Source organism: Haemaphysalis longicornis, unplaced genomic scaffold, assembly GCF_048455015.1.
Source record: "Haemaphysalis longicornis isolate Haplotype H1 unplaced genomic scaffold, Haemaphysalis longicornis Haplotype H1 scaffold_5, whole genome shotgun sequence".
NCBI classification, from domain to species: Eukaryota; Metazoa; Arthropoda; class Arachnida; order Ixodida; family Ixodidae; genus Haemaphysalis; species Haemaphysalis longicornis.
Genome location: NW_027526385.1, coordinates 80,312,728 through 80,325,014, shown reverse-complemented (window position 1 = coordinate 80,325,014; position 12,287 = coordinate 80,312,728). Strand labels below are relative to the sequence as shown.

At 45.8% G+C, this 12,287-nt stretch overlaps 1 protein-coding gene across 4 annotated transcripts in view; it reads left to right on the top strand.

Annotated features, from left to right (window-relative positions):
- Positions 1–12,287, top strand: part of Usp7 (Ubiquitin-specific protease 7) — a 62,670-nt gene that overhangs the window by 10,492 nt on the left and 39,891 nt on the right. For 3 of the 4 annotated variants that reach the window (XR_013315895.1, XM_077670809.1, XM_077670808.1), the window contains exons 2-5: positions 4,513–4,903; positions 8,488–8,586; positions 10,188–10,261; positions 11,449–11,513. Coding sequence is in view for 3 of the 4 variants with exons in the window: in XM_077670809.1 (XP_077526935.1) it covers positions 4,513–4,903; positions 8,488–8,586; positions 10,188–10,261; positions 11,449–11,513 (629 nt within the window). In the remaining variant the exon portion in view is untranslated. The remainder of the gene's footprint in view (positions 1–4,512; positions 4,904–8,487; positions 8,587–10,187; positions 10,262–11,448; positions 11,514–12,287) is intronic. The other variant, XM_077670810.1, reaches the window with a different exon arrangement.

Sequence of the window (12,287 nt, the reverse complement as noted above, 5' to 3'; positions counted from 1 at the left end):
AGAGCTAAAATCCCCCCCCCACACTTGTAGCTAGTTCTGTCTTGAGTCTTGCTCGCATCTTATTTTGCACGTGTCACCTCGCTTTTTTTTTTTTTTTTTGCTTGCTTTGCAGTATCAGTGCTCTGACGTAATCTCGTTGCGACGCGCTGCTGATCTTTCGTTTTTCGCTTTGTGCGTCTTTGCACTCTAAACTTGCCTATACTGTGGCTGCCGGTAAAAAAAAAGTAAGCGACAGAGAGTAAACCAATCCACCAAGCAATCCGCCGCTCCCTCGGAGCGCACACGAAGGCTCCAAACCGTAAACAACGTGTGCAAACATCGCGCTTTCACCTGGGGAGAGGTTTATGATTTTAATTGAAAAATGAAGTGTTGAAAATGCTTTTGGGGCATTAATGCATTTTTTTAACGGGATAAGAGTGTTAAATAATACCAAGCTAAAAACTCCAAACCAGGGCATTTTTGTGTTGCACACTAAACTGGCAGTTTCATTTCGGTTTTGTGGACGCCGGGTGGGTTCACATTCTTTTCTGTTATCTTTTGAAAGAAACTGTGTAGAAAGAAACTTATTTAAAAAAAATCATCTCCAATAAATTCCACATTTGGCAAAGTAAAAAACAAAAAAAGATATTTTGAAGAAAAAAATTGAGATTTTGACTTGGCCTCGCACACCTTATTAAAGTGCTGTGGGTATGTCGTGTGTTTGTGTAAACTGTAATTCTTTTTCAACAACTGTTTATAAAATGCAATGCATTCAAGGATGTTCACAGGGGGAAGCTCTAGATATTTTATATGGATATTTGAGTATTGTAGATAATTTAGATATTTTGCATAACCCATGCCGCAATGCGCCAGGAAATGGTTGGGGTTGTGCATTACTTACTTCATGCTGCTTACCTTCCTGGCTTTGCACTGTTTGCGTTGCGGTGCAGTTCTCTCGTCAACTATCACCCGCTTGTGAAGGGAACAAATTCTCATGTACAGTGGAACCTTATTATTTGAACTGGGTTAACTTAGAAGTTTTCTTCTTAATCGCAAACTAATTAGTTGTCCGTGTTTTTGAAATATCTCCCACTTATCCCGAAATGTTTGACATGTACTTTGGATAATTCGGTATCTTACATGCAGAGTATCTGTAAACCTGCCTAACTTGAAAATTTTTTGTATCTCAAGCTAATGACCTAGTTACTACCGTAAAGTTCTACAAGAATGCCCTCCCCTGTAACATCGCCTGCCCCCTTTAGTTTAGGAGTGAAATATCCAATTTGCTAAAAGACACTTAGATCACCCACCCCCTAAAACCGGATCGCTTTAGCGCCGATGAGTGAACAAAATAAACGCGAATCATCTATTCATGTCTTGATGTGATCACTAATTTGTCCTTTCACCCGCCATGGTGGCTTAGTGACTAAGTCAGGCTTCTGAGCATGAGGTCGCGGGTTCGATTCCCGGTCGCGGCGGCCGCTTTTCTGATGGAGGCGAAAAGCAAAAACGCCCATGTGTTTGAGACTTCGGCGCACGTTAAAGATCCCCAGGTGGTCGAAATTTAGTCCGGAGCCCTCCACTACAGCACGCCTCATCACCTGAGTAGCGTCGGCGCGTGAAATCCTGCGATCAATCAATCAATTCGTCCTTTCCACTTCATCCGAAAGTTCGCCCATCTCGCATTTTTTCTTGATGTCTCTGCAGTGTTGGTTGCCGGTGCTGCTACTTCTTTTCTAGTTTTTCGCACCTGAGACAAAAGATCGCCCACCCCGTATTTTTCACCTGATATCTCTGAAATTTAGATGGGCATTCTTTCGGAACTTTACGGTAGTTTGCCTGTGTATTTTTACCAACGTCTCTCTAAATTTAGGACGTACTCGGTCTAAATCTTGCTTGCCAAAAGTCCGGGCTAATGCCATCGTTCAGAGGTGCTCGAGAACTCAAATGTCAGACGTTCAGTTTCGTAAGGGCCAGTCTGCCTTTTATAGATGTTACATAAGCGAAAATATGATTAAAAAAAAAAGGAAGGCATCTCGGCCGCATGCCATATTGCAGTTACGTGTGCGCTCCGCAGTTTCGTACAGGGTTTTGCTGGTGCTTGGTGATCTCCCATTTCTGTCCAATGCCTTCACTTGCCAGAAGGATTCTCTGCCATTGCATTCCGTTTTGTAATCTCTCGAGACGATGCCTTTGGTGAGATTGCATTGCAAGAATGCCTATATATAGTGAACTGGAGCTGTGTTTCGGTTACAGTAATCAGTTTAATTATGCGGTTGCTGGATGCACTAAGTCGGTTATATGCAACTGGTACATTAAAATTTTTAGTTTCGTGCTGAGCTTAAGTCACTTTGCTTCATTTTTTTTCTTCCAGTTTTTGTATAGGGATAGTACTGTACATCGATTGGATTTGGATGTGGTGCACTGTTGCGTCAGCTCCGGTTATTCCATGCCAGCTGTAGGTTCACCCGTGAGGAATGGATCTGTTTGGGTGGGGGGAAGTGCAGGCACTGTTTTCCATTATTCACTGACATTGTTGGACAAATGCGCAAAGCGTGGCGTCCTGCCTACAAAACCAGCTAACGCAGGTGTGAATGTCACTGTTGGCCATGGTGTACTGGTTTGTTAGCTCCGACTATTGGCCGACACCAGCTGTTGTAGCTTCATCGCTGCTGGGTGGACTACCGTATATTCTGCCGTATAAGTCGTACCACCCTCTTTCTGTGCAAGGCTTCTTTCTATTCTCGCAGGATGTTGGGGAGAACTTGATGCACCATTTGATAAGCTGAACTTTTTGGGACAAGTAACTGTGCTGGTAAATCTTTAATCTCGAAGTAAGGCCCAGTAGGAGCTAAATTTCCATGCCCGCGGGAAAAGCAGGGATTTTGGGTAGTCTAGCAAACAATTTTCTCCCGGTCGCGAAAAATACGCAGCATATAAGTGTATGGTATCGAATTCTAGAAGCGTAAATTTTCTTTGCAGTGGTGACTGTTCCAAACAGAAATGTTTAAAAAAAGAACAAATGCTGTACAGAAAATTGGAGACAAACACAAAAATTATAAGCAAAAACATCGGTGTTATTCTACAGAGGAAAAAGTACTTAAAATATATAAGATGTACATTTTGTACATATATTATCAGTGCAAAGCTCCTGCAGATATCAAATGCCGAACTATAAAATTTCTTGACTTGCAAAAAAAAAAAAAGTGTTAGCACTAGTGGGTTTCGTGCCACTTGCAAAGCAGTTCCTCGAAACATAGGTTGGCCATGTATGTATCACACAAAAAGTTGGTTTTCTGCTCCACTCTGTCTTGTTCGTAGCACAATTCACAGTTTCGATACTTTCGCATTTTCTGGGGTTTGCGTCGAGCAGGGGTATCAGGTTTTGGGCCGGTTCGGCGCATTGTCGCTTTCGGTGCTGAAATCCGATGACGAAAAGTTGTCCTCGCAGTCAGTGCTGCTATTGTCACCCAAAAAGTTGCATGTAGAGTCGCCTAAATCGCCAAACATGGGACGTTTCCGCAGTGCCGTAGTGCGTGATGTCGAACACCGTCTTGGTATCATCTGAACGCTTGTCCCATGACTAGGGCGGGGCTTTAAAAAATTGCAGCGAGCAGGGGAAAAAAAAAAAAAAAAAACCAAAGAGCGTCTAAGTGTTTCTACTACTCAGTAGATGGCACCAGCTCTCGGAGTGCGCTCGGAAATCGCCATATTCGAACGGGAAAAACATCAGCATTTGAACTTGAAAGCGTCTATCGTGTGCTATCGATTTGAATAGGTGTGGGCAGGAAGGTGTGAATGGAAGTCCGAGAAAGCGATCGCAATCACTACCAGTGTGGGCCGCCGTTGTACTCAAGTTTCATACGAAAAGGGGATCCGCCCTTGTACACGATAGAAAAAAAAAAAAATGGCTGAGTGTTTTTGAGCGTTTGCGAACTCCATCACAACCATGGGATTGTAAATTATTGATCTGAAGCTGCAAGCTGACTTCAGAGTTAGTCACATGGACAGTAGAAACGCTCTGCGATGAGCTGTCTGTGGAGTGGGTGAAAAGTCCCCTGATATGCATAAAGTCGTGCACTTTGCATCCTACTTCGAAGCACCTTTTCTGCAAGTACGTAGGTGCCACAATCCCTGTGGGGTACAAGTAACCGCATGTTCCACCCCTTTTACCCCTCTTGCGTCCGTAAAAAGAGGTTTTTTGCGTGAGCCTCACTGTTGCAAGAGTCCCGGGATTGCCCCTCCGACCCACCAGAAAGAAGGTGTGAGTTATACGCTGGAGGATGCGGTAGGTTATCAATGTGAATAGCAGAGTTGAGCACAGGAGACGAACCCCCCGGCTGCATAAAGCTACGTCTGTAAAATAAAAGTTCCTCACAGAGTCCCACTGTTGTAAGAACTGTGCCTGCCACAAGCTGAAAGAAGGTGCGAGTTACACGCTGGAAAATGCGGTAGGTTATAAATGTGAATAACAGAGAGAGCGCAGGTGGCAAGCCCTGGCTACGTAAACCTGAGGGAGCGCCCCTTGCGCAGACGACGCAGTGGCCCACCAGCAGCAGCAGCAGCAGCAGCAGCAGCAACCCCAGCCGCCGCCCCCGCAGCAGCTGCAGCCGCAGCCGCCCCCACAGCCGCCCCCCGTAGTGGCGGCCCCTCCGCAGCCCCCCCTGAGCCTGCCCCCCGCCCCGCCCGAGCAGCCGCCCCTGCAGCCGCTGGTGGACGGGCACCACGCGGACGGCGACGACCCCATGGGCGGCGGCGGGGGGGTGACGGGGGGCCGGCCGCCGTGCGCCGAGCCGCCCGAGGAGCCCATGGAGGAGGAGGACGAGGCGCGCTCGGAGGCCACCTTCCGCTTCGTCGTCACCGAGTTCTCCCGCCTCAAGGAGTCCGTGCTCAGCCCGCCCACCTACGTGCGCAACCTGCCCTGGTGAGTTTGTTTGCGCGCGCCTAGGCGTGTGAGGCGCAGGCCAAAAGGTCGCTCCAAAAGCCCTCCAAGCTGGACGGGAAGAACACTGGCCAAAACGTCACTCCAGGAGCCCCTCGAGGAGGAAATGTAAACCGCTAGCTCTTGGGTGCAAGACATTTGCGGTCCGCGCCAATTTGCTCACCTGCTATGCTAGTTGTGGAAAGGGGAGCATGTACAGATTTGCTGTAAAATTAGCTTTTGCGCCATTTTTTATTTGTCGTTTTGAACTGCTCGGGACCGCTCCAGGGCAGCTCCATATTTTGCTTGCCCTTGGAATTTCTATTGTGGGAGCTGTTTGGGCTCCCCAGGAAAGGTCTCGACATTACTGTGGACAGGCGCATGAAAGAGATCAAGCATTTTGGGCAGCTCATGCTCAGTAATTGCTTACATCTTCAGATGTTGGAATGTCTTATACTTCGGCTACACTAGGGTCCAAGTGTCATTTGAACCAAATGTCATTTGACTCAAATGGGGTGCTTCGAATGCCATTCAGAATCTGCCGTGCTACACTACAATTTTGATGGCATTTGAAAGCTTTCACGATTGCTTGCCGTGCTGTAGTGGCGCTGTTGTCGCCCCGTTTCGTTTTCGTACAGTAATACAGGGGTGAGACAGCTGCGCATATTGCGCCTTTTTGATACAATTCCATTTGCCTGCGCCAAGCTGCTCCAAAAGCATGAAAATTGCGAAAATTGCGCCAAACTGCTCCAAAAGAGCCTGAAAGGCACGGATTTTGATGCTCATGTCAGTTCCGGTGGGGACGAAAGCCTCCCGCATCCCAGTGACCGCTTTTATTGGCGGTCAATTGCAAACACAGAAATGACAAAAATAGAAAGACTGAAGAAATGAAGCAAACGATAGCTTCTAAAACACGATTGGCTTTCTGTCCGGGTTCGCAGAAACGGCCTTCTCGATTAGGCATCGCTGTGGCTACAAACATGGCCGCCGCCCGATCTGCCTGCTACTGCCTACTTCACGCGCTCACTGCGCATCGCCGATATTTTCCCTGGTTTATTTTACGCTATCAGCTGGGTTCCAGTCTATTCATTCTATCAAATGTGGCTCTGAACAGTGACGTTAACGCGGGGATATGGTTTGAGATTGGTGCGAGATTACGAGAAGTTGCGCGGCTCGTAAAAAAAGTTTTGAAATGTGGGGCCTACGACTTCGGCGTGGTTTGTCCTTGAGTGCGAAACGCGGTGCGTGCGTCTATAATCGGGTTCGTGAATTGAACTTTTTGGCTCGTTGTGGTGTTATAAAATGCTGAGGTGTTGCTATGCTTCGAAGCGCGATCGCGAGCCTCGGCCCGGGAGGAAACGGTCGGCACGAAAGTTGCGGGGCGCTGCGGCGCCGCGACCTGTCCAGGCAGCGCCAAATAGCTGCAGGACTGCATGGTTGCCATAGCACGCGACTAATAACACTTGATGTATGCGAAGTGAAATTTAATGCCCAAAACTAGGTGGCTAAAGAGTAACGCTACTCAAATGATCACCGGGTGGACGTGCGCCCCACGGACTGCAACGGGTAGGCATGCGACCATTAGCTCGAAGTTGCTCAACTGTTGCCGTGACTACACTCGTTCGTACAACGCAGCCTGGGATTACAAAAATAATAATTTTAGCATTGAAACGGTAAAAGTAAAAAACACGCCACAATTGCAGAGCCCTTAAATTTGATAATGTTAACGGCAGTTTTGTTGTCAGTGTTGCGTACAGCCACAACACAATCTCACCAGTTAGGAAAAAGGTAGTGCAGATAGAACTTTGTGATACTCTTTAAAAATTCTTTCGCGTAAGGCTGTTTCAGTGTACGTGTATTCAAAACTGATTGGAATGTGTACTTGACCCTTCAAATTGCTGAAATTGTGATTTTTTAAGCTCACAAGACGATGTATTAAATGTCCCTACCTGCTCCAAATCAAGCTTCTTCTGCTCCAAAATCGAAATTTTGCTGCTCCGAAAACTGCTCCCAAATCTCTTTGGGCTGTCTCACCCCTGGACTAATACAACAATCAAATTTAGGAGCAGTCTAAGGCAGTAAAATAATATCAAATTAGAAGAGACACCAGTTTTGACTAATGTGGCGGCTGTCTTGCATAGATTTTTTTAATATTTATTTATTTATTTATTTTTTTTGCTACTGACCTACTGGTTTTGAGAGTATGAAAATTAAATATGCTGATTTCATTTTTTAAGTAAATGAACAGTGAACAAAGTTCCACAAATAAAAATCTTTTGTTTGTTTTACGTACGTAAGCAGTATATTTTTTATTGCTGATCGAAGACGCTGCGTGCGAGAGCGCTAGAAATCATGGCATATGATATCCCAAATGTCTCTCTCGGTGCTCATTTGGCTTGAATGTCATTTGAGCTGAATGGCATTTCAAAACCTAGTGTAGCAGCATAACTTGGCATTTGAGTCAAATGACATTTGGTTCAAATGACATTCGGACGCTAGTGTAGTAACTGCAGTTGCTCAGTCGCTAAGGCGTTGTGCTGCTGAACCCAAGGATGGCGGGTTTGATATCAGCCGTGGAAGGTGTTTTTGATATCTGCCGTGGAAGCAGTTCGTGAGGGCAGTTAGTTGCCTTTGCGGTCATTACCATTTTCAGTGGCTGACCTTCAGAGAAAATTTGCTTGGCAGCCTGATTTCCCACTGACAGTGTTTTTCACACCAGAAACTGGCTCCGTAATCACGTTTTTTTTTTTTTTTTTCCAATTTTTTTTATATTTGGTCCTATGTAAGAAACTTAAATGATTTGGAAGGATTTTAATGTCAATTTACTTGAAGTAATTCATTGAAGAGATTACTGAAATCAGTTTTTGATGAAGACTGATGGCTAGGCTGTTTCCTGGCGTACTTGTGCTTTAAATACTTACTATAACAAATGCAAATATTTTGAAAATTTCTCCTGAGCCAACTGCTTTGTTCACTCTCAAATTTTACGCTAAGGTCGCATTTTGGGGTCTGCTTCGTTTAACACTAATAACAACAATGGAACTGACCTACTTATGTAAAAAACAAATAAAAACAATTTTTGCCAATGAGAGAGCCACTGGCCACCTTGGATTTGATGACCACCTTAGAACTGTTGTGCCACCTGGGACATCTCGAACAAAGCACACAAGGCCGGTTTGCGAGACATGTCCTATTCTGAAAACATCACTGGTTTCCACCACCGTGTGATGCCTTTACCGCAAGACGAGAGTGCATTTCGACGCCGTGGCAACTGCTGCTGGCGCTTAGTTGGCATGCAATGCATTGATCTGTTTGTAAACGTGTAAGCGTTTCTGTGTGAACTGAAAAAGGGAGCCAATCTGTCCATCTGTAACACGTGACATGTAAGACTTTCGTTGAGTACGAAAATGCTATTACAAATGCCCCACATCATGCAACACTGCATTCGTCATGCAGCATTACAGCATTTGAGTATCTATGTGTGAAAAGGTTTGGTGTACAGTGAAGGGGTTTATGCATGTGTCCGACAGTTTCCACTTGGTAGCTTCTGCAGATTTTTTTCTTTTGCCTGCGTTTGCTCCCTGCAGGAAAATCATGGTGATGCCGCGCACAAACACGGGCAACGACCGGCAGCCGACCAAAAGCCTCGGCTTCTTCCTCCAGTGCAACGGGGAGTCCGATTCCTCGTGAGTAGGGCGACCCCTCGCTTGCCGCCACGGTCTACTGTTCTGGCCGTGGGCACTGTTTTTATTCTGCGCTTGTTGCCTCTTAGGAACTGAACTGGGTTCATCTCAGAAGCTGCTTTTCTTTTTCTTTTTGAGCCAATTTGAACATGCACAGTTTAGCTAGCTTACTATGATGTAACTCAAAAGAACAGCGCACAGGCACTCCACATCTGGTGCTTGCTGCAAAGTAAAGGACACAGTGTCTTATTAAATCTTTTTGAAAGAAAACTCAGGTTCAACTAGAGATCCGTAGAAAGGCGGGTGATGGGTAACAGGATCAGGTAATGGGGTCAAAGTTTAAGCTTTAAAAACTTCCATTAGTGACTACCATATTGACAATTCTAGTTTTCTGCTGTTCCTAGCTGTTGTGCATATTTGTTGGCAAATAGAAAACAGCAGTTTGGATGCTAACTTGTTTTAAAAAAGTCGTATTTGTTTTGCTGTAACCCCTCATGGAGCAAAGCACTGATTTTTGATTATTGTTTTGTGTGTGCTGTTTTGTACCACTGTTCAGCTGCCCAAACACTGCAGACTGCGGCCTGCACTGCGAAAAGAAAAGCAGAGCGCCGTTTTTGGCACTTTGTTCAGAGTTGTCTGTGCCATGCTGGGCTCTAAAGCTTGCACATGAATTCATCTTTAGTGGCTTGCCTTGGCAGAAGGGCTCGGGACGAAATAGCAAGCACGTGCTGATTTTGTAGCACTTGCATTTAATGCATTTGGGCAGCCTTATTGCTTTTTTTTTTTTAAGATATTCTTTTCTGCAGAACACTGCAATAAATTCCCTCTTAGTCGAGGTTTCTGCAGCTTACTCCGACGTGAATTGGACTCTTTTCTGGTAGCGTGCTTCTTGCTAACTCTGTGGGGCAGGCTCAAATGTAGCTGCTGCAGCATCTGCAGTGTTTGTGTAGCTGCTGTGAAGAGTAGCCATTGCTAACAGTAATGGAAAAGGAACAATGTCTAGTCTGAGCTTAAAAGATGCCATCCCCTTGCATCCCTTGCAGGGAGGCCTCTGAAGGCGAAGAGAGTGTGCCGTAAGGACAAACGTTTTCTGGGAGGAGGATTTCCAATTTCTCTCTCCCTTTCCCCTCCCACATTTGGAGTAGGATGTGGCATTCCCTTGAGCTCTTCTGCCAAGTAGCCTTGAGTGCCTAGGAGACAAAGCCCTGGTTGTCATTTTTTTTTTATTTTCCCCTCATCACCTTGCCAATGTTGTACATCTTGCGATTCAAAGTGGCTAAATTGTAATTTCTTGTTTACTCATTTATTCAGGATTTGTCGTCAATCGTTGTCATGCCTGTTTGCGCCCTATTCTTGCTTTAAGCCTGGGTGTTCTGTCTGTTTCTCAAGGAGACTTTTTGCCGCATAGGCTACTTGGGCAGAGGCACCTCAGAGTATCGGTTTAAGGGCAGTTTTTGCCTGCGCAAGCTCCCTCGTGAGCAGTTTTCTACTCGTTAACTTAAGCTGTGCATGGAGATGACGTACTGGGGTTTGCTGCTTGCTTTGTGGTAAAGTCGGGAAGTGATTGTGACTGTGTGTGTTGTGTGGCTGCCTTTTACTCGCAGAACGTGGTCCTGCAACGCGACTGCCGAGTTGCGCATAATCAGTCAAAAGGAGGGCGTGGAGAACTTTGTGAGAAGTGAGTGGCTGGTGTTGACCGCCAAGCTCGGAGGCGGTTGTTTTGCACGCCCCTTTGCACATTCCTTAAAGGGACCCTGCAACACTCTTTGAGCACTGCAAGTAAACCTGCACGACGTTTAGATTACACTGCCAGGAATATCTGAGCCAAATATTACAAGTGCACGTGAAGCGCTGAGCGCGCAAATGGCGGGGAAAGATGCTGAAAAACCAACTGCATTCTCTTCAATTTTTCTTATTGTGCACTCCTGGCATGGCCTAAAGGACGTCACTGCAGCCATGGCTGTCCTATTGGGTGCCGCTGGTCAACTGCGCTGCCTATTTCTCGCATTTCCTGTGACGATCTGCCGTCATCAGCGCTGTGCCAACCTCTTCTATGCCTCAACCTGTACACACAGTTTTGGCGTTGTTTTGAGTGTGAGCGGAATTTTAGCGATGAACTCAATACTCCCCTTTCAACCAGACCACCCGACAACAAACGTTTATTGCTTCAAAAACTCCCTACCAGCCTGAGTGCACGCTTGCGAGCAGGCATCCATGCCTGCTTTGTTGTGGCATCAGACCAGAAATAGACCCCTCCACGTTGCGGATAAAAGGAGAAAACTCCCCGGCCCGTGATGTATCGAGGGCCGCCAAAGAGAACGCTGCGAGCTGCCCCTTTTTGTGGGAAAGAACGTGCAGCTTTCGTCGCGTTGTTCGCGGTTGAGTTGAGAGGGAGCGATTATGCGCGATTTCTTATAGCACGTAATTTCAGTGATTGTGAACGGATTTTCATAATTCTTGTGGGCGGAGATTGCTTGTGGGCGGAGGCTTTACCCCAAAATACATTCCAAGTAGTCGATGGTAAGTGCTGCAGGGTACCCGCCGTTGTGGCTTAGTGGCTAAGGCGTTGCGCTGCTGAGCACGAGGTCGCGGGTTCCATTCCCGGCCGCGGTGGTCGCTTTTCTGATGGAGGCAAAAAACAAAAACGCCCGTGTGTACGAGATTTCAGCGCACATTAAAAATCCCCAGGTGGTTAAAATTAATCCGGAGCCCTCCACTACGGCGCGCCTCATCGCCTGTGTTGCGTCGGTGCGTTAAACCCTGCAATCAATCAAGTGCTGCAGGGTTCCTTTAAGAGTGCCTCCTGGAATTTTCGTTTCGCTTCTTTTGCCATCTCTCATATCCTTGTCTTTCTTCTACTTGCAGAAATTCAGCATCTGTTCTACGGCAAGGAGAACGACTGGGGGTTTAGCCACTTTATGACGTGGAATGTGAGTGCCGCCAACTTTGGTCGCATTTGTGCAGTTCACTCGACTTTTTTTTGCCAGTTTTATTCTGGTTGCTTGTTCAGTTGACTCGCTCAGTTGTCTGGTTGTACTCGATGGTTTCAAATTGGTTACAGTTGTTGCTCTTTTATGTGGGCTGCAATGGTTGTCCCGGTTTAAATACTGTTTAACTCTTTCGCTACCGCAGAAAACTGACCAATTTTGGGGGGTCCAAGAAAACATTTTTTTTTCTGCTAAAAAATTATTTAGGCACTAATTGCAGGAGCACAAAATGCAGATTATTTAACGGCCTTTCCAATAACACCAGTTTTTTAAAGGTTTTCATATATCATAGTTGTGAAAAAAAATATCAAAATCAAAAGTTTTGTCAAGTTGTCGAAAAAAATGATAAAAAAGGAGTTGTGTATATCAAACCACCGGTAGTAGAAAAAAATTAGAATATACATTTTGCAGGGAAACATTTCAAAAACACACCCTAAAAACAATGTCGACTTGCGCGGAACAGTTTTTCAGATATAAAAAAAAAATGTTAGCACGCACGGTGCTCGTGTCATGCGGTGAAGCCCAACCTCTAATTCAAACTGTGCAATTTTGGGTGGTTCCTTGGAATAAATCTGGCGGTTTGACGTTATCAAGGGCACCAATTTGCCCCCACATAACGTAAAAACATCTTGTCAATGGCTGACTTTGCATTTACAGCGAGCACAATATTTGGGACAAGCACGCGATGCAGAAAAAAACATGCATGAAGTTGAAAAC